Source organism: Choloepus didactylus, chromosome 3 (genome assembly GCF_015220235.1).
Source record: "Choloepus didactylus isolate mChoDid1 chromosome 3, mChoDid1.pri, whole genome shotgun sequence".
NCBI classification, from domain to species: Eukaryota; Metazoa; Chordata; class Mammalia; order Pilosa; family Megalonychidae; genus Choloepus; species Choloepus didactylus.
The window spans coordinates 112,409,508-112,435,883 of NC_051309.1; the positions used below are offsets into that span (position 1 = coordinate 112,409,508).

A 26,376-nucleotide genomic window follows, 5' to 3' on the forward strand; every position below is an offset into this window, starting at 1 on the left:
AAATTTTCATCCTGAAGGTTTTTCTGACCAACACAGATAAGGTGCATTCGCACCATAAATCAGCATGAAGTTATGAATTTTTAGTGGAGATGTCTTCCCTAGCCAGCACCAAAGTCCAGGCAGACCCATTTAGTTATAGTCCCCATCAGCAGGTCAGGTTTATTTCAAACTCACCATTACAATGGGTTCCAGATAATTAGGAGGTTTCACATTTCCATTTCAGTACCACCATTTTTTTTTTTTTTTTCTTTACTCAATATACAGTTCTGGACAAATAAATGAAAATATGGTCCTGTATTTGATCCTAAAGCAGATTTTTTTCTTTTGTTAATAAGAACATTTGTAGGACAATTGATGAGATTTAAATAAATGCTGTAAATTAGATAGTAGTATTATATCAGAGTAAATTTCCTAATTTTGATCACTGTACTTTGGTTATATAAGAGAATATCTTTGTGCAGAGAAAATACACATAACACATTTAGGGATAAAGGGACATTATGTCCTTACCCACCATTAATGTGGGTGAGGGAAAATGATTTTTCCTGTTATACATCTGCCATCTTGGGCAGCCTAGCTTAGCCTCCTGCCCTCTGTACTCCATGTAGCTCTCAAACAGAATCTCAAGTTCACTGGTGCTTGGCAGAAGCCTCCAGGCTGACAGCCAGCTTGAGCACTTAACCTCTCCCGCTTAGCCTTTTTTTTTTTCTGTTTTTGTTTTGTTTGTTTTGGTGATTAATGATTTCTTATTTCTGAACAGATAAAAGGTAATTTTAAAGCCAAAATATTTTTTTTCAGATATTTTCTTGGGTTTAAGTGAGAGGATTGTTCATTGTGTTTTGTCTACCGGAGACCAAATCCAGTGTCCCACTTTTTAACTCTCACAGAATTGTTTCAGATTTTCTAGGCCTGTGAATGCTATCACAGTGAAATAACTAAGGGGTCTTTGGTATTTCTCAATTGACTACAGAAACTGAAATTTTTATGCAATCATGGAAGCATAACAGGAATTGCCAAGTACTAAATTCTACTTTATCACAGCAGAAACCCAACTTTATACTAAATTAAGCAAGGTAGAATTAAGAGGTTTCACGTTTCCATTTCAGTACCACCAGTTTTGTTTTTCTTTATTCAATACACAGTTCTGGACAAATAAATGAAACATATGGTCCTGGATTTGATCCTAAAGCAGACTTTTTTCTTTTGCTAACAAGAACATTTGTGGGACAATTGATGAGATTTAAATAAATGCTGTAAATTAGATAGTAATATTATATCAGAGTGAATTTCTTAATTTTGATCATTACTTTGGTTATATAAGAGAATATCTTTGTGCAGAGAAAATACACATAACACATTTAGGGATAAAAGGGCATTATGTCTGAAAATTATTGTCAATGGTTCACAAAAAAATTATTTAAAATATGTACATAAAAAGAGGATGATGACACAAACAGTAAAAGATATCTACTTGGGGAATCTGGGAATTTTTCTATAAGTCTAATTTTTATAAGAAATTGTTTCAAAATAGAAAGTGTTTATATAGATAACATATGTAAAAGTATGTATATAAAAAAAGTTAGTGCTGGTGCCTCACAGGATTTTTTTTTCCTATTAAATAAAGACAATCTGGCCCTGTATAGTAGTGGTGAAAATAACAGTAACTAACTACCAATATTTAGAAATTTTTTTTAAAATATCCTTGCCTTTATTTGAATTTCTTTCAAGTCTTATTGTATGGACAGTGTTATGGTTTGCTAAAGCTTGCCAGAATGCAATATACCAGAAATGGGTTGGCTTTTGCAATAGGGGTTTATCAGCTTACAATTTACAGTTCTTAGGCCAGGAAAACATCCAACTCAAGGCATCAACAGGATGATACCTGGATTCTGAAGAAAGGCTGCCAGAATCTGGGACCCCTCTGTCACTTGGGAAGGCACATGGTGACGTCTGCTGGTCCTTCTCTCCTGGGTTTCACGGCTTTTAATTTCTGGCTTCAGTGGCTCCCTCTCCCAGTTTCTCTGGTGCTCTTCTCTGTAAGCATCTCTTAATTTCATCTCTTTTAGCTTTTGTCTCTTTTAGCTTCTCTGTTTCTTTTATCCTCTTATTAATGGACTCCAGTAAGAGTATTAAGACCCACCTTGAATGAGGTGCGTCACATCTCAATTACCTAATAACCTAATCAAAAGGTCCCACCCACAATAGGTCTACACCCACAGGAATGGATTAGCTTTAAGAACATGATTTTCTGGGGTACATAACAGCTTCAACTACCACAGATCCTTACCATATAGCATTTGAATTTAATGCATTTAGATGCTTGCTTCCAAGTCTCAGACTAATAATTATATTTCCTGTCATTCTCAACTGCATGTTTTGACTTTCTAATTAGACCATGTATTAGTGTTCTAGGGCTGCCACAACAAAGTACCACAAACTAGGTGGCATTAAACAACAGAAATTTATTCTCTCACAGCTCTGGAGGACAGAAGTCTAAAATCAAGGTATTGGCAGGACCACATTCTCTCTGAACCTTCTAGGGGAAGATCCTTCCTTGCTTCTTTCAGCTTTATTAGCCCCAGGCACTCCTTGGCTCCAATCTCTGCCTCATTCTTACATCTGTCTTCCTTCTGTGTCTGTATCTATGTGTCTGAATTTTCCTTCTTTTTATAAGGACACCAGTCATATTGGTTTAGGACCCACCCTAATGCAGTATGACAACATTTTGACTAATTACATGAGCAAAGAGCCTATTTCCAAGTAAAGTCAGATTCACAGGTACTGGGAGTTAGAACTTGAATATATCTTTCTGGGGGCACAACAGAACATAAACTCTTTAAATGCATGAACTGGCTTTAGTTTATCCTTTTTTCCCCTCTGAATGTCTAGGATAGTGATTTTCAGTCAAAATAGTCTTATTAATGCTTCTTAACGGGCTCTAAGATCTTAAAGGAATAATATCAAATCTACAAACTAATGGAGGATTATGTTATCAACAAAATTATGAAAGCATTTCTTAAACATTTCTCTTATTATAAAAGTAATGTGCTCCATCACAAAGTAATTTGGGGGGAGAATAAAAATATATGCAGGGCCCCCTGAGGAGCTGGGGGAAGATGCGGAAGTGTTGGGCTTCCTCACCTGGATTGTTGCTGATGTTCTCACAAGCATTGAGGACTGACGGCTTGGTATGCCAAGCACTCCATCTTGGGGCCTGCCCTTATGAAGGTCGTTACTGCAAAGGAGAGGCTAAACCTGCTTATAATTGTGCCTAAGAGTCTCCCCCTGGGTGCCTCTTTGTTGCTCAGATGTGGCCCCTTCTCTCTAGCTAAGCCGTCTCGGCAGGTGATCTCACTGCCCTCCCCTCTATGTGGGACCTGACTCCCAGGGGTGTAAATCTCCCTGGCAATGCACGATATGACTCCTGGGGATGAATCTGGACCCGGCTTCATGGGATTGAGAATATCTTTTTGACCAAAAGGGGGATGCGAGATGAAACAAAGTGAAGCTTCAGTGGCTGAGAGATTTCAAATGGAGTCGAGAGGTCACTCTGGTGGACATTCTTATGCACTATATAGATAACCCTCTTTAGGTTTTAATGTATTGGAATAGCTAGAAGTAAATACCGGAAACTATCAAACTCCAACCCGGTAGCCCTGACTCTTGAAGATAATTGTATAACTATGTAGCTTAGAAGGGGTGACAGTGTGAATGTGGTAACCTTGTGGATTGCACTCCCTTTAGCCAGTGTATGGATGGATGACTAGAAAAATGGGGACAAAAACTAAATGAAAAATAGGGTGGGATGGGGGGGGATGTTTTGGGTGTTCTTTTATGCTGTTATTTTTTATTCTTATTCTGATTCTTTCTGGTGTAAGGAAAATGTTCAAAAATAGACTGGGGCGATGAATGCATCACTATTGATGGTACTGTGGACAGCTGATTGTACACCATGGATGACTGTATGGTATGTGACTATATCTCAATAAAACTGAATTTAATTTAAAAAAAAAGTAATGTGTGTTATAAAAAATTTTCAAAATAAAAAAAGTAGAAAAAAATGATCATAGCCCACCTCTTAGAAGCAAAAGGGACATTTATATGTCCCTCTTACATATAAATCAAATTTCATAATTAAATCATATTTAAATGTATGTATTTGCTAAAGGTTATCTCATGGAGAGCTTTTTGTAAACCGTGAAGCACAATGTAAGTGTAAATACATAACAAATGTATGTTTATAAGGTTTTTTGACATCTTATATTATTCAGTTAATGCTTTACTTCTCATTTATGATTTTGGAAAATCATATTTTCACATGTAAGATTTACTTCTCAGAAGGATACTTAGAGAATACCAATATTCACAGGGAGAGGTGTTGGACAAAGTTGTTTTGAAAACCCAAGGACCAGAAGTACAGGAAATCAAGTGATAGGGGTGTTTATATACAAAGTAAACCCCATCCCTTAGGCATTACTTTAGACAATGATTATAGAATTATTTTTTTAATTTGAGTCTCAAATTCCTATCATTCACTATGTCAATTCATATCTATTTTATTATAAATGTTTTAACTAGAAATTTTCCATAATTTGAATGGAAAAAGCTAGTGTATATTTTGGAATCTGGTTTTCCCTATGTGTGCCAAAGAAAGTTTGAGCCTTTTTTTCTCATGCTACATTAGAACTTTACCTAATTTCATTTAAGACATATATAGGGCTAAAAGTATATTATACTTGGCTTTTCCATAGTCTCAGACAGAAAAATGTCTTAGATGATAAAAATGTCTGTCAGAGCTCATGCATGAAGTATAATCATAAAAAAGTGAGTTCTGATTTTTCAGTAAACATAACTTATAGATAAAATATTTTACATTCTTCAATGTACTTACTTTGGGAGGCCATATATGTAATCCAAAGGAGCTTTCATTTCACACGTCAGTTTTTGAAATTGTCTTTAAATTTGTCTTTATAGACAACTTTGAAGTCCCTTCTCCTTTCCTCTACTATACTACACATTTCCCAATATTAACACACAAATATATATGCAGACACACACTTCCTTTTTGAACCAAAAAAATGATATTACTGAAACTGAACATTCCTTTTATTCAAATTAATCAGAATAATATACTTAGTTATTACTCAAATATCTTTAGATATATTCAAAACCCAAATTTATTCCCAAAAGACAAATATTTCCCAATCCTAACAATATTCAAAATAGTGCTCAGATAAATTCCCAAAGACAAATCCCCCAAATATTTGAAGTAATGGCAGTTCTACCAAAATAAGTTTAATTACAAATCAAGATCCTTACTTGTAAAATGACAGGAATCATTTGGAAGTATAAATTGAGATATGTTTGCTCCATATTAGTTGCATTACTTAACAGTAATAACAACCAACATTTATGTAGTGCTTTCTGTTTACAAGTGATTTCACAAGCATTTTTTCTTCATGGATCCCTAAAGTAATCCTGGGAAATGACTACTTAGATGAAAAAAAGGAAAAGGCCCTTGATTTCTGCGCTTGTCCCCATCCTGCTGGCTGGAACAGTGATTTAGCCCTGTGTTGAAGATAGTAGAGCCCGTTTACATACCATTTGTAATTACTCTGTCCAGTAAGCCATGTGGAGGGCAAGCAAATGTTTGTCTTAGTCTTTGCAGATGATTTGATTCATTTGGTGTTTCTTGTGGCCTTTTTTCACTGCTATTTAACAGATTACTTCCTTCTGTTGGCTCATTTCCATCCACACTTTTGAGGTTTACAATTGTTTGCTCCTGTATTTAAAGCAGTGAAAAAAAAAAATCCTTAAAATTGTATATTTGAGTACATTTTTACAGGAACTGAATCATCACATCACAAATCAAATTTCCATCACTAGAATTAAGGCTAACACCTGATAGGGAAAGTGCGCCGCTTTACTACTAGCTAATCAGCTGGTGCTTGAAACAAGAACTAAGCTAGAAGTACTTAGAATTGAATCACTATTTGTGGTAGTATACATGCTTGTGTCACATCAAATTTATTTATGTTTTGCAATATTGGTTTTGAAAACCAGCATATTTAAGATCTGATACAGGGGAACAGGCAGTAAATATGCCAAAATGGTTCAAAAGAAGATTACTATCTGTGGTGAAAACCAACACACAGTCATTCATCTACTTGAATTGAAGCAATAAAGCAGAGTGGGAAGAAACCAAAACCATTCTAGGGGTTAGGAAGCAAACACAAAGCATTTCAGAGGCCTTCCATTTTTCCACTGTCAGGAGCCAGGTGTTAATGGCTTTAGCTGGGAAAGCTGCTAGTCACACCTACCCTCGACTGTATGACTTTGGGTATTAAGAATGGAAAGAATTTTTAAATGAGTTATAGGGAATGAAGAGAACACATTCATAGATTTGAAAATAAAAAGTTTCTTCCTTAAAATCTGTGACATTCTACATTTGTTCATAGATTTACCTGTGTTTCTGGAGGCATATAGGCTGTGGGATTCACACCTGTGGATGGTTCTAAATCTTCACGTTCAATTGTTTTATCTTCATCCCTCATGGTCTATAATTAAGAAAAAGATAATGGAGGAGGAACGAGATCTGTTTTGAAGGAAAAACAACATAAAGCAGCAATTTAAAAATCTCTGTAATTAAATGAATGAATTGTTTCTATTTTTTCCCTTGGAACTTTTAATGGCTAAAATATTTTAAATTAGATTACTCTTCACTTCCAATTGCTAATCTTTTACTTCATTCCAATATATTATCCTCATTCTAATCTACCTTTTGAACTCTCTTGGAAAAGCCCTTGTCGACTAATCATATTTTTATATAATTTTCCCCCACCCTATTTTAAAAGTTTTTGAAATTTCAAAATATTCTGAGCAATATTACTGTTAAATTGCCTTCTCTAATGAGCCAACTCAATGAAGGAGGAAAGCTTCAAGTAAATTTCCAGTGCTGACATGAGGAATAATTAACCAAAGGAAAATCTACAGATTCCATTATTTTCAGAGAAACCAGAGTCACTAATTCTTGCCAGGTGCTTAATTCTAAATTAAATTAAAAACAAAGAAACAAACAAACAAACATTGATTGTGTAGCTACAATGTCTTAGATACTGAAGTGATTCTATGATAATCACTTGCAAGGAACTGTGAATAATCAAATATTACCAAAACACATTATTTGCTCTCCAGAGTCTTACAGGAAAGATAAATTTACACCAAATAACTAGAAAACCTGAAAGGCAGACCTAAGCTTGGCTCAACCGATACCCACTTCAACCCCGTCTCTCCTGCCTTCCCAAACTATAGAGGCTGAAAAGCCCAATACTCAATTCCTAGCCACTAAAGTTGCACCTAAAGTTGGCCTGTGTCACAGTTTGGTCAAATGGGACATAAGTGGGAGTCCCTGGGGAGGTCTTCCATTCCCAAACAACAAGGCAAGCTTTTTGAAGATCACACTTTTACTCTTTGCTCTCCAACATCTCCCTTTCTCCTGCCTAGAATGCAGATACAATGCCTAGAGGTGTAGCAGCCATTTTCAACCATGAGAAAACGGCCTGTGCTAAGGATAGTAAGTCTGACAGGAGTAGCCAGTTCCTTGATGACATTCTTGAGTTGCTACATCAGTTTTGGACTGCCAAGCTTTAAAGTAATCTTTTAAACCACCTTAGGCAAGTTTTCTTCTACTAGTAACTAACGTTATTCTTAATGGATACAAGTGTGAGGAGTATTATAATAAAGGTACAAACTACAAACTTTGGTAGAACCAAAGAGATAATTATGTTAGAGAAGGGAAAATCTAATTTAACACATATTTAAGTGCCTAATATGTGCCAGACACTATGCTAGGCCCTAGAAACTGAGATTTATTAGATAGGACCCCTGCCTCAAGGAATCATTTTCTCAGTTTAACAAAGCACCGAAATGTCTGCATTTAAAATTTTAAAGAAAATTATAGCCTTTTCACAGCTATGACCACCACCACCACCACCACCATTTTTTTCGTTATAAAACACAATGCTAACCCTGGGCACTGGCTGCCGGAGCGGTCCCCTCTAATCCCAAGCAAAAGCAGCTCCAGAGAAAGACTGACAGTTGTGAGGTACATCTTTTCTTTTCCTAAAGGAATTTATCATGTCAGAAAGAAAGGAAGCTATCTGTGTACAGTGCTGTCTGTGGAACTTTGGAAGGCAATAAAACAGCCTTCAGTTCTACAGGGAGCTTCTTTAGATCAAGCTATGGTGAAAAATGTTTCAGAAAGGCAAAAAGCGACACAGTAGTAGCAGTTCCCAAAGTAATGAAATCAGTACTAAGAGCAAGTCTGTAGATTCCAGCCTTGGGGGACTCTCTCGATCCAGTACTGTAGCCAGCCTCGATACAGATTCCACCAAAAGCTCAAGACAAAGCAACAATAATTCAGATAACTGTGCAGATTTCTGAATAAAGTATGTTGGTGCCACTGAGAAACTGAAAGTCTCTGAGGGAAAAAGTCTTCAAGGGCCACTAGACCTGATAAATTATATAGATGTTGTGCAGCAAGATGGACAGTTGCCTTATGTTCCTCTGGTGGAAGAATTCATTATGGGAGTTTTCAAGTATGGTATAAAAGTATCAACATCAGATCAGTATGATGTTCTGCATAAGCATGCTCTATATTTAATCATCTGGATGGTGTGCTATGATGGTTGTCTGGGGGCAAGAAAAAGCTTACTGCCACAGATGCAAGCAATGACAAATACAGCCTATGGATTTATCAATGCAAAAGCCTGGAACAAGCACAAGCAATTTGTAATGTTTTATCCAACCATGAGAAAAAGGCCTATGCTAAGGATAGTAAGTATGACAGGAGCAGCTGGTTCCTTGATGACATCCTTGAGTTGCTACAGTTTTAGACTGCCAAAATCTGAGAAATATTGAATTCTGCAATCAAGTGGAAGTCCACTTCATTTGGAAGAGAGTTCAGAAGTTTTCTAAATGGTTCTTTTTCAGTCTGCAATGTTGAACTATTATGGAAATTTGAAGTAATCCATTCTTCTAGATTTTTTGAAGAAAAGGAAATGTGTAAAATATTAATCATCTATTTTTATATTAAAATCTGAGGGTCTTAACTCCCCCCAAAAAACAAAAAAAAAAACAAAGTTAACAAGAGTGACATTTTGTAAAACCTCACATATTTTTATGTGATATAAATATGTATTTACTTATATATATCATGCATAATATGCATTATATATTATATATTATGCATTGTATATAATTTTTAAATTTAAATACTCACTCCATAGTTTAGAATAATAATGAGAAAGACAAGCATTTAGCAGGAAAATGTTGGGCTCACAGAATGTTGGTCTTCAAGACATGGAGGCATGAAAGGTAGTGGGGATTAGATTAGGAGAGAGAGAGCAAAATTCTACTTGGTGAAAAACACTAGATAAAAGACAGAAAGTGCTCCAGAAAGTGGTTCCAGGGTTCCACCAGCTTGGCAGGGACTTCTACATCCATAGTGACTGTGTACTTAGAGAAACCAAGAGACTGTGCTTGGGGTCATGTGAGTGTTCTGTCCTGAAAACTGCTGGGAAAACAGCAGCTGAAACTGCAGTCAAGGGTGGTGGGGAGAAACTGAGAGATGGTGTTTGGAGGTGGGTTGGTGTCCGACCCAGGGAGCTGGCAGTGGAAGCCACAGCAGAATGCGGTGGGAAATGCCTTCCATACCCTGGGCACCGGCCTCACTATCTGGCCCTTTGCACACCTACAGTAAAGAGCCCCTGAGCCAGGGATGGGCTGTTGCAGCAAGTGGATGATCAGGGAAGTGGATAGCTTGCACGCCCCATGCAACCATCTTTGCAGTGGGCTGGGAGACGACCCCTTACAGTGCCGAGGACAAGAGCTTCCTTAAGGAAATTTGAGATTTGGCTGGTTTGTGACGGTGGACATTCCTTCTCCATGCAAGCCCACAGTAAGCAGAGCCTAGAGGCAGGGTTGCCACATGGAAGTGCTGGGAGCCCTAAACCAATCCCAGGGACTTGTGGGCCCATGGAAGAGAGGGACTGTGGGGAATGTGAGCTGAAGGGGTAGACACATTCTGCAGCCCCAGGGTATTCCAGCTGCAGCCCTGGGAACAGTTGGGAGTACTGAGTCTTAGAGCCATCTTCCCTGCAAAACAACAGAGGGCATGTCCCTATCCACAGGGCTGGCAGTCCCCACTGCACATGGAAAATTGGTGCACTGATTGGACCTCCACATGGCTTGTGCCCCTACTTGTTGCAAAGATGAAGCTGGGGAGATCTGGCTTGAAGGTAAGAGGTAGCTCAGGAGCACCATGTGCTGGTAGGTCAGGGAAAGTGAACTGCACCAAGCTGTAGCTCTGTCAAATTATAGATAATTGTTTAAATAAGCCTGCATATCCTAAAAGAACCCTATCAAGATAAGCAAATGCCAAGAGGCCAAAAACAACAGAAAATTATAAAGCATATGAAGAAACAAGAAGATATGAATAATCCAAACACCCACATTAAAAAACCAGAGGAGACACAGAACTTGGAGCAATTAATCAAAGAAGTAGTCAAAAACACCAGTATCATGGCTCAGGATATAAAGGACATCAAGAAGACCCTAGAAGAGCATAAAGGAGAATTTGCAAGAGTAAATAAAAAAAGTAGCAGATTGTATGGAAAAAAGGAAACTGTTGATCAAAGTAAAAAGATTCTTGAGTCACATAACACCAGATTTGAAGAAATAGAGGAATGAATAAGTGAACTCAAAGACAGTGTGTTGGAAATGAAAGCACAAGAGAACAAATGGTGAAAAAAAAAATTTGAAGTAGATCACAGGGAAATGATGGACGACACGGAGCACACAAATATAAGAAGCACTGGTGTTCCAGAAGGGGAAGAGAAGGGTAAAGAACTAGGAAGATTATTCAAAGACATTGTTGGGTAAAACTTCCCAACTCTTCTAAATGACTAATACACAAATCATAGATGCCCAATGCACTCCAAATAGAAAATCCAAATAAACCTGCTCCGAGACATATTCTGATCAGATTGTCAAATGCTGAAGAGAAGGAGCAAGTTCTGAAAGCAGCAAGAGAGAAGCAATTCACCACATACAATTCACCACAACATAAGACTAACTAGTGACTACACAGTAGCCACCATGGAGGTGAGAGGGCAGTGGTATCACATCTTTAAAGTTCTGAAAGAGAAAAATTGCCAACAAAGAATTCTTTACCCAGCAAAGCTCTCCTTCAAATTTGAGGGAGAGCTTAAAATATTCATAGGCAAACAAATGCTGAGAGAATTTGCTAACAAGACACCTGCTCTACAAGAAATACCAAAAGGACCCCTACTGGCTGAGAAAAAAAGAAAGGATAGAGAGGTCTGGAGAAGAGCACAGAGCTAAAGGGTTTTAGTAATGTTACATTAAAGGAAATAAAGAGAGAGAGAGAAAAAATACATCTGACAAATAAAAACCAAAGGATATGATGGCTGATTCAAGAACTGCCTTCACAGTAATAACACTGAATGTGAATGGATTAAACTCCCCAATTAAAAAATATAGATTGACAAAATGGATTAAAAATATTAACCATTGTATTAGTTAGGGTTCTCCAGGGAAACAGAATCAATGAGAGATATCTATGAATATAAGATTTATAAAAGTGGCTCATGCAACTGTGGGTATGCATGAGCCCAAATTCCATAGGGCAGCCAACAAACTGGCAAATCCAAAGAAGATGTTCAATGAACTCCTCAGGAAATGAACTGGCAACTTCAACGAACTCCTCAGGAAATGCTTCATTGGTCAGCTGAAGAAGAAGTAAAGGTTCTCTATCTGTCTCACTTAAAAGTCTTCAACTGATTGATTGGATTAAATCCAGCCAACTGCATTCTCTCATTGTGGAAGACACACCCTTTGTTAAGTCATCAGTCACAGCTGCAGCCAATTGACTGATGATTTAATAAAACAGCCTGTTGGCTTATTAACCAGCCACAAACATCCTCACAGCAATGGTTAGGCCAGTGTTTGCTTGACCAGACAGCTGGGTACCATCACCTGGCCAAGTTGACACATGAACCTAACTAACACATCCATCAATATGTTGCTTACAAAAAACTCATCTTAGACCCAGAGATACAAAGAAATTAAAAGTGAAAAGATGGAAAAAAATATTCCATGCAAGCTATAGCCAAAAGAAAGCAGGATTAGCAATATTAATCACAGATAAAATAGACTTTAAATGCAAGGATGTCATAAGAGACAAAGAAGTACACTACATACTAATAAAAGGGACAATTCAACAAGAAGAAATAACAATCATAAATGTCTATGCACCCAATCAAAGTACATGAGACAAACCTTGGAAAAACTGAAGGAAGTAATAGATGTTTCCTTAATAATTGTGGGAGACTTCAATACATCACTTTCTCTTGTAGATAGATCAACCAGAGAACCAGTAAAGAAATGGAAAACCTAAACAATGTGATAAATGAATTTGACTTAACAGACATGTCTAGAGCATTACATCCCAAATCACCAGGATACACATTCTTCACTGGTGCTCATCGAACTTTCTCTAGGATAGATAATATGCTGAGTCATAAAACAAGCCTCAATAGATTTAAAAAGATTGAAATTATTCAAAGCACATTCACAAATCACAATGGAATACAACCAGAAATCAATAACCATCAAAGATCTAGAACAGACACAAATATCTGGAGGTTAAACAACAGACTCCTAAACAATCAGTGGGTTAAAGAAGAAATAGCAGGAGAAATTGCTAAATATCTAGAGATGAATGAAAATGAAAGCACAACATATCAAAACTTATGGGATGCAGTGAAGGCAGTATTGAGGGAGAAATTTATAGTTCTAAATGCATACATTAAAAAGGAAGAAAGGGCTAAAATCAAAGAACTAATGGAACAACTGAAGAAGCTGGAAAATGAACAGCAAACTAATCGTAAACCAAGTAGAAGAAAAGAAATAACAAGGGTTAAAGCAGAAATAAATGAGATGGAGAGAAAAAAATAGAGAGAATAAATAAAACCAAAAGTTGGTTCTTTGAGAAGATTGACAAGCCCTTAGCTAGACTGACAAAATATAAAAAATAGAAGACCCAAATAAACAAAATAATAAATGAGAGGGGGGACATTACTGTGGATCCCAAATAAATTTGAAAAATCTAAGAGGATACTATGAACAACTGTACACCAACAAACTAGATAATTTAGAGGAAATGGACAATTTTCTGGAAACACATGAACAATGTAGACTAACTAGAGAAGAAATAGAAGACTTTAATAAACCAATCACAAGCAAAGAGATCCAATCAATCATCAAAAAGCTTCCCACAAACAAAAGCCCAGGGCCAGATGGGTTCACAGGGGAATTGTACCAAACTTACAAAATAGAACTGACACCAATCTTACCTAAACTCTTTCAAAAAATTGAAGAAAATGGAATATTGCCTAACTCATTTTATGAAGCTAACATCACTCTAATAACAAAACCAGGTAAAGCTGCTACAAGAAAGGAAAACTACAGGTTCACTCTCCCTCATAAATATGGATGCAAAAATTCTCAACAAAATACTTGCAAATTGAATCCAAAGACATATTTAAAAAATCATACATCATGACCAAGTGGGGTTCATTTCAGGCATGCAAGGATGGTTCAACATAAAATCAATCAATGTAATACAACACATTAACAAATCAAAAGGGAAAAATCAAATGATCATATCAATAGATGCTGAAAAGGCATTTGACAAAATCCAGCATCCTTTTTTGATAAAAACATTTCAAAAGGTAGGAATTGAAGGAAACTTCCTCAATATGTTAAAGGGCATATATGAAAAATCCACAGCCGACATAGTACTCCATGGCAAATGACTGAAAACTTTCCCTCTAAGATCAGGAATGAGACAAGGATGCCCACTGTCACCACTGTTATTCAACACTGTGCTAACCAGAGCAATCTGGCAAGACAAAGAAATAAAAGGCATCCAAATTGGAAAGGAAGAGGTAAAACTGTCATTATTTGTAGATGATGTGATCTTATATTTGGAAAACCCTGAGAAATCAACAACAAAGCTACTTGAGCTAGTAAACAAATTTAGCAAAGTAGTGGGATACAAAATTAATGCACATAAGTCAGTAATATTTCTATACACTAGAAATGACCTAACTGAAGAGACACTCAAGAAAAAGATTCCATTCTCAATAGCAACTAAAAAAACCAAGTACCTAGGAATAAACTTAACCAAGGATGTAAAAGACCTATACATAGAAAATTATATAACATTACTAAAAGAAATAGAAAGTGTGCCAGTTTGGATGACTTATGTCCCCCAAAATGCCATGTTCTTTAATGCAGTCTTGTGGAGGCAGACGTATTAGTGTTGATTAGGTTGGAATGTTTGGATTAGGTTGTTTCCATGGAGATGTAACCCACCCAACTGTGGGTAATACCTTCGATTAGATTATTTCCAAGGAGGTGTGGCCCCACCCATTCAGCATGGGTCTTAATTAAATCACTGGAGCCATATAAAAGAGCTGACAAACAGAAGGAACTGAGTGTGCTGCAGCCAAGAGAGATATTTTGAAGACAGCCATTGAAAGTAGACTTTTGCTAATCCAGAGTTTGCCTGGGAGAAACTAAGAGAATACCCCCAGATGCCTAGAGAGAAAAGTCCTGGGAAAAAGCTATTTTGAAACACAACCTGGGAGCAAAGGAAGAAGACACCAGCCATGTGCCTTCCCAGACAACAGAGGTGTTCTAGACAGCACTGGCCACTCTTCTGTAAAGGTACCCTGTTATTGATGCCTTAGCTTGGACACTTCTATAGCCTTAAGACTGTAATTTTGTAACCAAATAAGCCCCCTTTTTATAAAAGCCAATCCATTTCTGGTATTTTGCATTCCAGCAGCATTAGCAAACTGGAACAGAAGGGGACCTAAAAAGATGGAAAAATATTACGTGCCCACGGATAGGAAGGCTAAATGTCATTAAGATGTCAATTCTACCCAAACTCATCTACAGATTCAATGCAATTCCAACCAAAATTCTAACAACCTACTTTGCAGACTTGGAAAAGCTAGTTATCAAATTTATTTGAAAGGGAAAGATGCCTTAAATTGCTAAAAACATTCTAAAAAAGAAAAACAAAGAGGAAGACTTCCACTTTCTGACTTCAAAGCTTACTATAAAGCCACAGTAGTCAAAACAGCATGGTATTGGCACAAATATAGACATATTGATCAATGCAATCAAATTGGGAATTCAGAAATAGACCCCCACATCTACAGTTGACTGATCTTTGATAAGGCCCACAAACTCACTGAAGTGGGACATAACAGTCTCTTCAACAAATGTTTCTATGAGAGCTGGATATCTATATCCAAAAGAATGAAAGAGGACCCCTACCTTATACCCTACACAAAAATTAACTCAAAGTGGATCAAAGATCTCAATATAAGAGACACTACCATAAAACTAGAAGATAATGTAGGGAAACATCTTCAAGACCTTGTATTAGAAGGTCACTTCTTAGACCCTGTACCCAAAGCATAAGCAACAAAAGAAAAACCAAATAAATGGGAACTCCTCAAAATCAAAAGCTTTTGTACCTCAAAGGAATTTGTCAAAATGGTGAAGAGGCAACCAACTCAATGGGAAAAAATATTTGGAAACCATTTATCTGATAAAACACTGATATCTTGTGTATATAGGGAAATCTTACAACTCAATGACAGTAGTACAAATAGCCCAATTATAAAATGTGCAAAAGATATGAAAAGACATTTCCCTGAAGAGGAAATACAAATGGCTAAAAAACATATGAAAAAATGTTCATCTTCACTAGCTATTAGGGAGATGCAAATTAAGAACACAATGAGATATCACCTCACACCAATTAGAATGGCCGCCATTAAACAAACAGGAAACTACAAATGCTGGAGGGTATGTGGAGAAATTGGAACTCTTATTCATCACTGGTGGGACTGCATAATGGCACAGCCACTTTGGAAGACAATCTGGTGGTTCCTTAGAAAACTAGATATCAAGTTACCCTTCGATCCTGCAATTTCATTTCTCGGTATACACCCAGAAAATCTGAAAGCAGTGACACGAACAGACATGTGCATATTGATTTTCATAGTGGCATTATTCACAATTGCCAAGAGACATATGTACTTCAACAGATGAAATGATGAACAAAATGTGGTATATACAAATGATGGAATACTACATGGCAGTAAAAAGGAACGAGGTTGTGAAATACATGACAACATGGATGAATCTTGAAGACGTAATGCTGAGTGAAATAAGCCAGATACAAAAAGAGAGATATCGTATGTTACTACCAATGTGATCTCTGTGAAAAATGTAAAATAAATGTTTTATATTGTAGAATGTAGGGGACCTAGAAATAGAAGGGTGAACGATAATCTAATAAGAATAGATAAGCTATTGAAGGTAATCTTCATATTATGGGAATGCTCAGGAATGATCATGGTTTGTAAATTTTTGTTGGTATGGTAGGAACATGTTGGAAGCAATGTAGTTATTTCATGTTATTTGTTTTTCTTATTCCTTTGTTTTGTTATGGTTTGTTAATTTTCTTGGGATATGGCAGGAACATGTTGGAAGAATTAGTTATTTTAAGTTATTTGTTTTTCTTAATCCTTTGTTTTGTTTTAAAATGTTTTTTTTTAATTTTTTGATAAATAAAGTTTAAAAAGATAAATAAAACAATGCGGTCAGATACAAAAAAAGGTAGTGGGGTTCAGGGGAAACTGCTGGAGCATGTGGTAGGCTGAGAGTAAAGGAAGATGAGGTTAAAGAATGAGGCATGGAAGGTCTATTCCAAACCATGGCACTTGGCCCTCACCCTCTGAAGGGAGTAACCTCTTGATATCATGGTAAATGATGAGGTCTTTTGGCTTGGGAGTTGGACAGACCTGGGTCTGAATCCAGCTCCATCATCTATCAAATTACTTAGCCTCTTTAATTCCTTATCTATAAAATGGAGATAAGAATAATTCCAACTATGCAAACAGTTAGCAATCAATATTGCTGGTTATTGTTTGCCATTCACATGCCTTCCCTCTGATTTTTCATGAATCTCTTAAAAATCTGTTTTGTTTTTCCTATTCAGCATGACCAGTTCACTCCAATCATGAATTTACTACTTATTCCCATCAATTTTCTTTTAACATGTGTAATGTTCATGTGTCAATTTGGCCAGGTGATGGTACCCACCTGTCTGGTCAAGCAAGCACTGGTCTAACCATTGCTGCAAGGATGTTTGTGGCTGGTTAATAAGCCAACAGGCTGGTTTATTAAATCATCAGTCAATAGGCTGCAGCTGTGACTGATGACTCAACAAAGGGTGTGTCTTCCACAATGAGAGAATGCAGTTGGCTGGATTTAATCCAATCAATCAGTTGAAGACTTTGAAGTGAGACAGATAGAGGTCCTTCACTACTTCTTCAGCTGCCCAGAGAAGCATTTCCTGAGGAGTTCATTGAAGTTGCCAGTTCGTTTCCTGAGGAGTTCATCAAACATCTTCATTGGAGTTGCCAGTTTGCTGCCTGCCCTACAGAATTTGAACTCATGCATACCCACAGTTGTGTGAGACACTTTTATAAATCTTATAATCATAGATATCTTTCATGAATTCTTTTTTCCCTAGAGAACCCTAACTAATACAACATGGTTTTTACCTCTTTCTGTCAAGGTTAACTTCTTGAATAGGTAGACGTAATACTCACCTCTGTCACTTCTTCACCTTTCTTCCTGGTTGTATCACATAAAAATTCTCGGGCAATGTCACTAAAATCATCTCCTTTATTAAATTCTCAAAATCAGCCAATTCTGATACTTACAAAAATATTTTTAAGGATCAAATAAGTGTAATTTATTATTTCTAGTAGACATAAATGACTGGCTACAACAAAGCCTTTAATAAATTTTATTAATGTTATTCTAGTACTTTTTAGCAAACAATTAAAACTTGGCATATTGCATGGTATACTCTGTCTATGGAAATTTATACAGATTTGTGCTCCAAAAAATTTCCCCTCTTCTTCTATAACCTCCATAATGGATGTCAAAGTACTTATTTTGGATCAGAGAGACATTGTAGAGAGGAAAGGCAAAATAAAATACAGGATGTTAGTATTTTAATAAGTCCAGTGAGACAACTTACAACTGCTGAGCTCTGTTTGTTTATTCTCTGCTATGTTTTCATTTCCAAAAGAACATTTAAACTACCTGTCTCATTTCAGAAACCCACTCAAATTTAGGAAAATCAAGAAAATATTAGCTTCACTTGCACTGCTCATAATCATTGGGTTTTGAAATTACAATAATTATGTTCCCTATTAGGAAGGCAGTTTTGGCAAATAAGTTAGAAAATATGCAGAAATGATCATTGAGGGGCCATAAGAAATGTCACAAAATCCTAAGCAGAAGGGTTATACTCTTTATTCATAGAGAAGCTCTTAAGTCCTCACTCACAGCCCATTAGCTCTTATTTTGAAAGCAATTCTAATGACCTTGCTCATCTGGTTTTCAAACATTCAGAATATAAGATGCTATGAATTAAATGGTAGGAAGAGATTGCTGTTATAGAGTCAAACCAAGAGCAACATGAGTGACAGCTGGCAGTAAAGAAGTTAGAAAAGAGCAACCTAGGAACACAAAATGTGGGGATAAATATCTCTTCCATAAGAGATATTTGTAGTTTGGGCTGCTAAGCATCTTTCCCCCATTCTTTTAGTAGCAGCACACTAATTTTCTTTTGTGGACTCTACGTGTTCCCCAACCATGTGGTTCAGATGAGACCTTAACCTCCCTATCCCTCACACTCCACTCTGTTCCAGAAGGAGCACACACTCAGATGCAGTCCTTTCTTCCACCTCACCCCCAACACTGACTGTTTCAGGTATGAGCATGTGGACCACATCTGGCCAATGAGACCCAGCTTTGGGCTGTTTACTGGAACTAGGAAGGAGCTATCTTTCTCCTGGGGTTGCTAAACCTAGACTTGGTATTGGCAATCCTTGTGATACACAAGAAAAGCCTTCTAAAGAATGAAGTGACCACAGAGCACAGTAGATTCTTGATATGGAAAGAAAAGAGAAAGCTCCAAACTAATGACCACATTGTTGGTATACTTGTAAACAGCTACTTTTCAATTATGTAAGCCGATATATTCCCCTTATTGATAAGGCCAGTTTGTGTTTCTCTCACTTGCCACCAAATGAATCCTAAGAATATTTACATCTTAATAGGCCCTGTAGATTCCCCTAAATAATAGCATATGTTTAAAAAAGTGATTCTGTATCTTTAAGAAAAAGAAAAGAATTATGTTGGAATATTTTCTTGTTTAAAAGGAATTAAAATATATAGTAATTTAGGGTTTTTCTTTTAAAAAAGAATGTTCAAGTTCTTGCTTTCAACTCTTTGAGGTATATACCTAGAAGAGGGATTGCCAGGTCATATGGTAATTCTACACTTAACTTTCTGGGGAACTGCCAAACTGTCTTACATTCCCACCAGCAATTAAAGAATGTTATTATTTCTCCACATCCTCTCCAACATTTGTAATTTTTTGTTGTTGTTGTTTTTTTAATAGTAGCCATTCTACTGGGCATGAAAGAGTACCTCATGGTGGTTTGCATTTGCATTTCCCTAATAGCTAATGATGTTGAGCATCTTTTCATGTGTTTTTTGGCCATCTGTATATCTTCTTTGGAGAAATGTCTACTCAAGTCTTTTGCCCATTTATTAATTGGGTTGTTTGCCTTCCTGATGTTGAGATGTGGGATCTTTCATATATTCTGGATAGTAAACCCTCATTGGGTATGTAGTTTCCAAACATTTTCTCTCATTGCATAGGTTGTCATTTTACTTTCATGATAAAGTCCTTTAACGCACAAAAGTTCTTAATTTTGGTGAGATCTAATTTATCTATTTATTCTTTTGTTGCTTGTTCTTTGGGTGTAAGTCTAAGAAACCACTGCCTAACACAAAGCCCAGAAGATGCCTCTCTACAGTTTCTTCTAGGAGTTTTATAGTTCTGGATATTATACTTAAGTCTTTGGTTCATTTTGAGTTGATTTTTATATATGGTGTGAGGTAGAGGTCCAATACAGTCTTTTACAAATGGACATCCGATTTTCCCAGTACCATTTGTTGAAGAGGCTATTCTTCCTCAATTGTGTGGTCTCTGCCTCCTTGTCAAAAATCAGTTGACCATAAATGTGAGGGTTGATTTCTGCGTTCTCAATTCAATTCTATTGTCTATATGCCTGTCCTTGTATCAGTACCATGCCATTTGATTTCTGCAGCTTTGAAATAAGTTTTAGGATTGGGACATGTGAGTCCTCTAGCTGTTCTTTTTCAAGACGGCTTTGGTGATTTGGGACCCCTTACCATTCCATACAAAATTTGATGATTGGCTTTTCCATTTCTACAAAGAGGTGGTAATTTTCATTGGGACTGCGATGAATCTGTAAATCATTTTAGGTAGAATTGATATCTTAACAATATTTAGTCTTTCAATCTATGAACACAGGATGTCTTTCCATTTATATAGGTCTTCTTTGATTTTTTTTAACAATTTTATAGTTTTCTGTGTATGAGTCCTTTATATCCTTGGTTAGATTTATTCTAGATAGTTTGTTTTTTTAGTTGCTGTTATAAACAGATTTCTTTTCTTGATTTCTCTTATGATTGGTCATTACTAGTGTATAGAAAACAGATATTTGCACACTGATGTTCATAGCAGCCTTATTCCAATTGCCAAAAGATGGAAGCAACCCAAGTGTCTATGAATGATTGAACAGATAAGCAAAATGTGGTCTATACACAGAACAGAATGTTATTCTGCCCTAAAAACAAATGACGTTCTGATATATGCGACAATATGGATGAGCCTTCAAGACATTATGTTGCGTGAAATAAGCCAGACACAAAAGGACAAATACTGTATGATCTCACTGATATGAAATCATTAGAATAAGCAAACTCATAGAGTCAGAATCTAGAATACAGGTCACCAGGGTATGGAGTGGGCATAGGGAATAGCGCGTTAAGGCTTAAAATCTATAGCTTCTACTTGAGACAATGGGAATCTTTTGGTAATGGATGATGGTGATGGTGGCATAACATTGTGAAAGTAATTAACAACACTGAATCAAATATTTGAATTGGTTAAAAGGGGAAATTTTCAGTTGTATATATGTTACTAGAATTAAAATATTTAAAAAAAAAATTTATGGAACAGCACAATTCAAACAGTGAACCTTAGTTAAACCATGGTCTATAGTTAATAGTACAATTCTGAAATGTGCTTTCATCAATTGTAACAAATGTACCACACCAAGGCAAGGTGTTAATAATAGGGTGGCATATGGGTACCTGTATTTTAAGCATGATTTTTCTGTAAACCCACAATTTCTCTAATAGAAAAGCAAGAGAGACTCTTATCTCAGATGTAGCAGACTCACTGCAGTTTTATAGTATCAGAGTAGTAATTCACACCCAGAGTAATAAAGAAACTCATTAAATGTAACAGAGAGAGAGAGGAGAGTGAGAAAGGTTGTCAAACTAGTTTGGTATTCAAGAAAGTAATATCAGTTTTCTAGAAAATTAACTTAAGTGAAATGCTTTGTTCTTCAACAATGTTGGTTCAAAGAAATGCTATTGATGTTAAAGGAACTTTATTTTTTCATTGTGTTTACAGAAGTCTTTTAAAATCCAAACCCTTAATTACTACTGTTCTAGTTTGTTAATGCTGCCGGAATGCAAAACACCAGAAATGGATTGGCTTTTAAAAAGGGGGGTTATTTGGTTACAAAGTTATAGTCTTAAGGCCATAAAGTGTCCAAGGTAAGCCATCAACAATCAGTTACCTTCACTGAAGGATAACCAGTGGCATCCAGAAAACCTCTGTTAGCTGGGAAGGCACATGGCTGGCATCTGCTCCAGAGTTCTGGTTTCAAAATGGCTTTCTCCCAGGATGTTCCTCTCTAGGCTGCGTTCCTCAAAAATGTCATTCTTAGTTGCTCTTGGGGTGTTTGTCTTCTCTCAGCTTCTCTGGAGCAAAAGTCTGCTTTCAACGGCTGTCTTCAAGCTGTCTCTCATCTGCAGCTACTCTCTCAGCTTCTGTGCATTCTTCAAAGTGTCCCTCTTGGCTGTAGCCAGCTGACTCCTGTCTGAGTTTATACAGAGCCCCAGTAAACTAATCAAGGCCCACACTCAATGGACAGGGCCACACCTCCATGGAAATTATCCAATTAGAGTCATCACCCATAGTTGGGTGGGGCATATCTCCATGGAAACACTCAAAGAATTACAATCTAATCAACACTGATACTTCTGCCCACACAAGACTACATCAAAGATAATGGCATTTAGGGGGACATAATACATTCAAACTGGCACAACTACCTTGGTTACAGAGAAGGTTCAAGAGAGTTATTTAGAATTTAATCTGCTTAAAAAAAAAAAAAAAAGAATCAACTTGACTCCAAAGAAGATCTACGAATGTCCAATAACCATATGAAAAGACGCTTAAAGTCTTTGACCATTAGGGAAATGCAATCAAAACCACAATGAGATTCCATCTCACATCCACTACAATGGCTACTATTGAAAAAAAAAAAAAAAAAAGGAAAATAACAAGTTAGAGAGGATATGGAGAAAGAGGAACACTCATATTTTGTTGGCGGGAACGTAAACTGGTGCAGCCACTATGGAAAACAGTTTGGCATTTCCTCAGAAAGTTAAGTAGGGAATTACTATATGACCTGGTAACCCCACTTCTAGGTAGATACCCAAAAGAACTGAAATCAGGAACTTGAACAGACATTTGCACACCAATGTTCCTAGAGCATTATTTATAATTGTTGAAAGGTGTAATCAAGCCAAGTATCCAAAATGTCATATATACATACAATAGATAATTATTTGTATTTTGGATAAGTAAAATGTGATATATACATACAACAAAATATTATTTGCATTTGGCTGTAAAAAGGAATGAAGTTCTGATGCATGCTACAATGTGGATGAGCCTTGAAGACATCATGTTGAGTGAAATAAACCAGACAAAAAAGAGACAAATACTGGATGATCTGACTTATATGAAATAAGCAGAAGATGCATACTGATAAAGTCAGAAACTAGAATACAGATTACCTGGATCTGTGTGGGGGGTGGGGAATGGGGAGTTAATGTTCACTTGATATGGAGTTGCTCTCTGACGTGATGAAAAAGTTTTGGCAATGGAGTTTGGCAATGGAGGTTCAACTTTGTGTATGTAATTAACACCACTGAACTGCATATTCAAAAAGGGATAAAAAAGAAAAATTTTGGGTTGTATATAAGTTACACACACACACATACACACACACAGAAACACATAGAACTGTACGACACACAGAGTGAGCTCTAATGTAAACAGTGGCTTAATGTTAATAGCAGAATTATAATCATATTATTTTATGAATGTTTGTTACAAAGGTACCACACTTTGTATTGCTTTGGTACAAAGGTACCACATTAATGCAAAATATTAACAATTGGGAAAACTGTGTATGAAGGGGGATATATGGAAATGCTGTACTTTCTGCACGATGTTTCTGTAAATCCACAACTGCTCTAATATTAAAAAAAAAAAGAACCAATTTGAGATGTTAGATGTTGGGGAAGGAAAAATTAAAACGTGGAGAAATATGGAGAAACTAGATGGTTTCCAGCAACTAAGAATCAGCTATTAATGGAATAATAATAAAATGTGGAAAGGTCTTCAGAAATTACCTAGTACAACCTCTTAAATATTCAAATGAGAAAAACAAAGTCTACAGAAGCTAAATAGCTTTTCTCAACTAATGCAGTCAGTATCAGCTATGCCTTGAAGTAAAACATTATAAAATTTGTGAGATGAGATAGCTCTTTAATTTATGTCTTTGATTTCCTGTGTATATGCTTTCTACCAAACCGCTGCATTAGATTTTTACATTTTTGCTATAATATTTTTCCACTTAGGTATGCCTTAAGTTTCTAATAATCAAGGAGCTTTTCTTTTCTAAAATCCCAGTTAAGTTGTTTTGAGAGAAAATAATATGGCAAACTATGAAGGCAAGGTACATTTCATATAAATACTGAAAGTGCCTATACATAGAAACATTTTATTCTCAATCAAGATATTGCATTATTCAGACTGATACACACAGTCTATGAATTGTATTAGAAAAAAATTATCCTGCTTAAAATGGCAAATTTTCACAAATTTCAAAATTGAATAAATTACCTCAATTTAATCAGAGTTCTGTGACTCAAATATAGATTTCAACAGAAGAATGAGATTTGACCTAAGTCAAGGGATGTGGCTGTTACAACTGTTTTGATTACCTACAGTCTGTTTTTAAAAAACACATGCAATGAATGGTGGCCATTCATGTACCTCTTTAGCATGTGGAGTATTCAGAAAATTCTTACAGGTCTGATTCATACACTTATAAACTATCTGAGGCCTAGTTTGAGCTTTATTTTCCAGTATTTGAGACAGATGCCAACAAAATCATAGATCTGTGGATTTGAAAGGAAGTCTTCTTAGTCTTTCTTCCCAACTGCACGTAGATCAAGAATATAAGCAGTTCTGTATATTTCTATGTAAGCACACATATGTATGTAAATAAAAAGTAAAAGAGAAACCTGTTAACAGCAGTTGCCTTTGGGGAGGGAAATGGAACTAAAGTGGTTAGGCTTCTGTTTTTACTCTATTTCTGTATTGCTAAGATTTTTACAGTAAGAAAGTTTCCTTATGCAATTGTAAAAACATTTAAAAAGAGTCTCTGCAATTCTTAAAGCTCTAGAGAAAAGAAAATTATACAGTTTTCCTTGGTAACATTATTCATAGGTAACTATCTGGTAATTTGATCATAAGTAATTTAATCCCATATGACACAATTTAAGGTGATTTTTTTAATTTATGACTTTCAAAGAAGACGGGGAATTGGGTAGAATGCTCTATAGCAGTTTTCATATATTTTTTAAAGGCAAAAATCTTTCACAAAATGAATCCTTATCCTGAAATCCAACAAATGAAGCAGATAAAGGCAAAGCTGCAGGAGCCCTGTCCACTTACCCCTGTTCCCTCTGGCAGTACACTTCTGTAAATACACTTTTTTTTTTTTACTCATTTTTAAAATTAGAGATATAATGGATTATTCACTATAAAATTAGCATGAGTATGCAGATTCTGTTTGCTACTAGATATTATAGGTCACTTTACACTTTGGTTATCTTATTACAATGGCTATGGTTTTGAAAAAATAAAAACAAATATTTGGCTGTTATTAATACTGACCCACAACACAGAAGAGACAAAAAAGATATTTATCACAAGGACAACTTATACATACACAATTCCCTTAGAAATTATTTCATTTCACTTTGTATAGAATTTTCAATCACAAAATATCTGTGACAAAAATATGAGTTACAAGCCCAAAAGACTATAACTAATTTCATTTTAGGTGCACACCAAAATCCTAAACTTAAATTTATCTTATCAGCCCACAATTTGGACATTTGGAAAACTTTAAGACTTACTGCTCCCTAATATTACAGCTTCAGATAAACCACTTAAGAAGCCTACAGAAGCTGGGAGAGGCGGGGCAAGATGGTGGACTGGTGAGCTGTATGTTTTAGTTACTCCTCCAGGGAAGTAGGTAGAAAGCCAGGAACTGCGTGGACTGGACACCACAGAGCAATCTGACTTTGGGCATACTTCATACAACACTCATGAAAACGTGGAACTGCTGAGATCAGCGAAATCTGTAAGTTTTTGAGGCCAGGGGACCCGCGCCCCTCCCTGCCAGGCTCAGTCCCGTGGGAGGAGGGGCTGTCAGCTCCGGGAAGGAGAAGGGAGAACTGCAGTGGCAGCCCTTATCGGAAACTCATTCTACCGATCCAAACTCCAAACATAGATAGACTGAGACCAGACACCAGAGAATCTGAGAGCAGCTAGCCCAGCAGAGAGGAGACAGGCATAGAAAAAAAACAACACGAAAAACTCCAAAATAAAAGCGGAAGATTTTTGGAGTTCTGGTGAACATAGAAAGGGGAAGGGCAGAGCTCAGGCCCTGAGGCGCATATGCAAATCCCGAAGAAAAGCTGATCTCTCTGCCCTGTGGAACTTTCCTTAATGGCCCTGGTTGCTTTGTCTTTTAGCATTTCAATAACCCATTAGATCTCTGAGGAGGGTCCCCCCTTTTTTTTTTTTTTTAATCCTTTTTTCTTTTTCTAAAACAATTACTCTAAGAAGCCCAATACAGAAAGCTTCAAAGA

The 26,376-nt window shown here is 36.4% G+C and overlaps 1 protein-coding gene and 1 pseudogene across 7 annotated transcripts in view; one reads left to right on the forward strand and one right to left on the reverse strand.

The window, feature by feature from the left end:
• The window catches only part of SLC9B2 (solute carrier family 9 member B2), an 88,048-nt gene that overhangs the window by 40,872 nt on the left and 20,800 nt on the right, over positions 1 to 26,376 (reverse strand). For 5 of the 7 annotated variants that reach the window (XR_005215925.1, XM_037830363.1, XM_037830361.1 and 2 more), the window contains 2 exons: positions 6,465 to 6,595; positions 5,602 to 5,782 (listed from right to left, as the gene is read on the reverse strand). Coding sequence is in view for 6 of the 7 variants with exons in the window: in XM_037830363.1 (XP_037686291.1) it covers positions 5,602 to 5,782; positions 6,465 to 6,554 (271 nt within the window). In the remaining variant the exon portion in view is untranslated. The remainder of the gene's footprint in view (positions 1 to 5,601; positions 5,783 to 6,464; positions 6,596 to 26,376) is intronic. The other 2 variants (XM_037830365.1, XM_037830364.1) reach the window with 1 other exon arrangement.
• On the forward strand, positions 8,251 to 8,894 carry LOC119530388 (annotated as a pseudogene).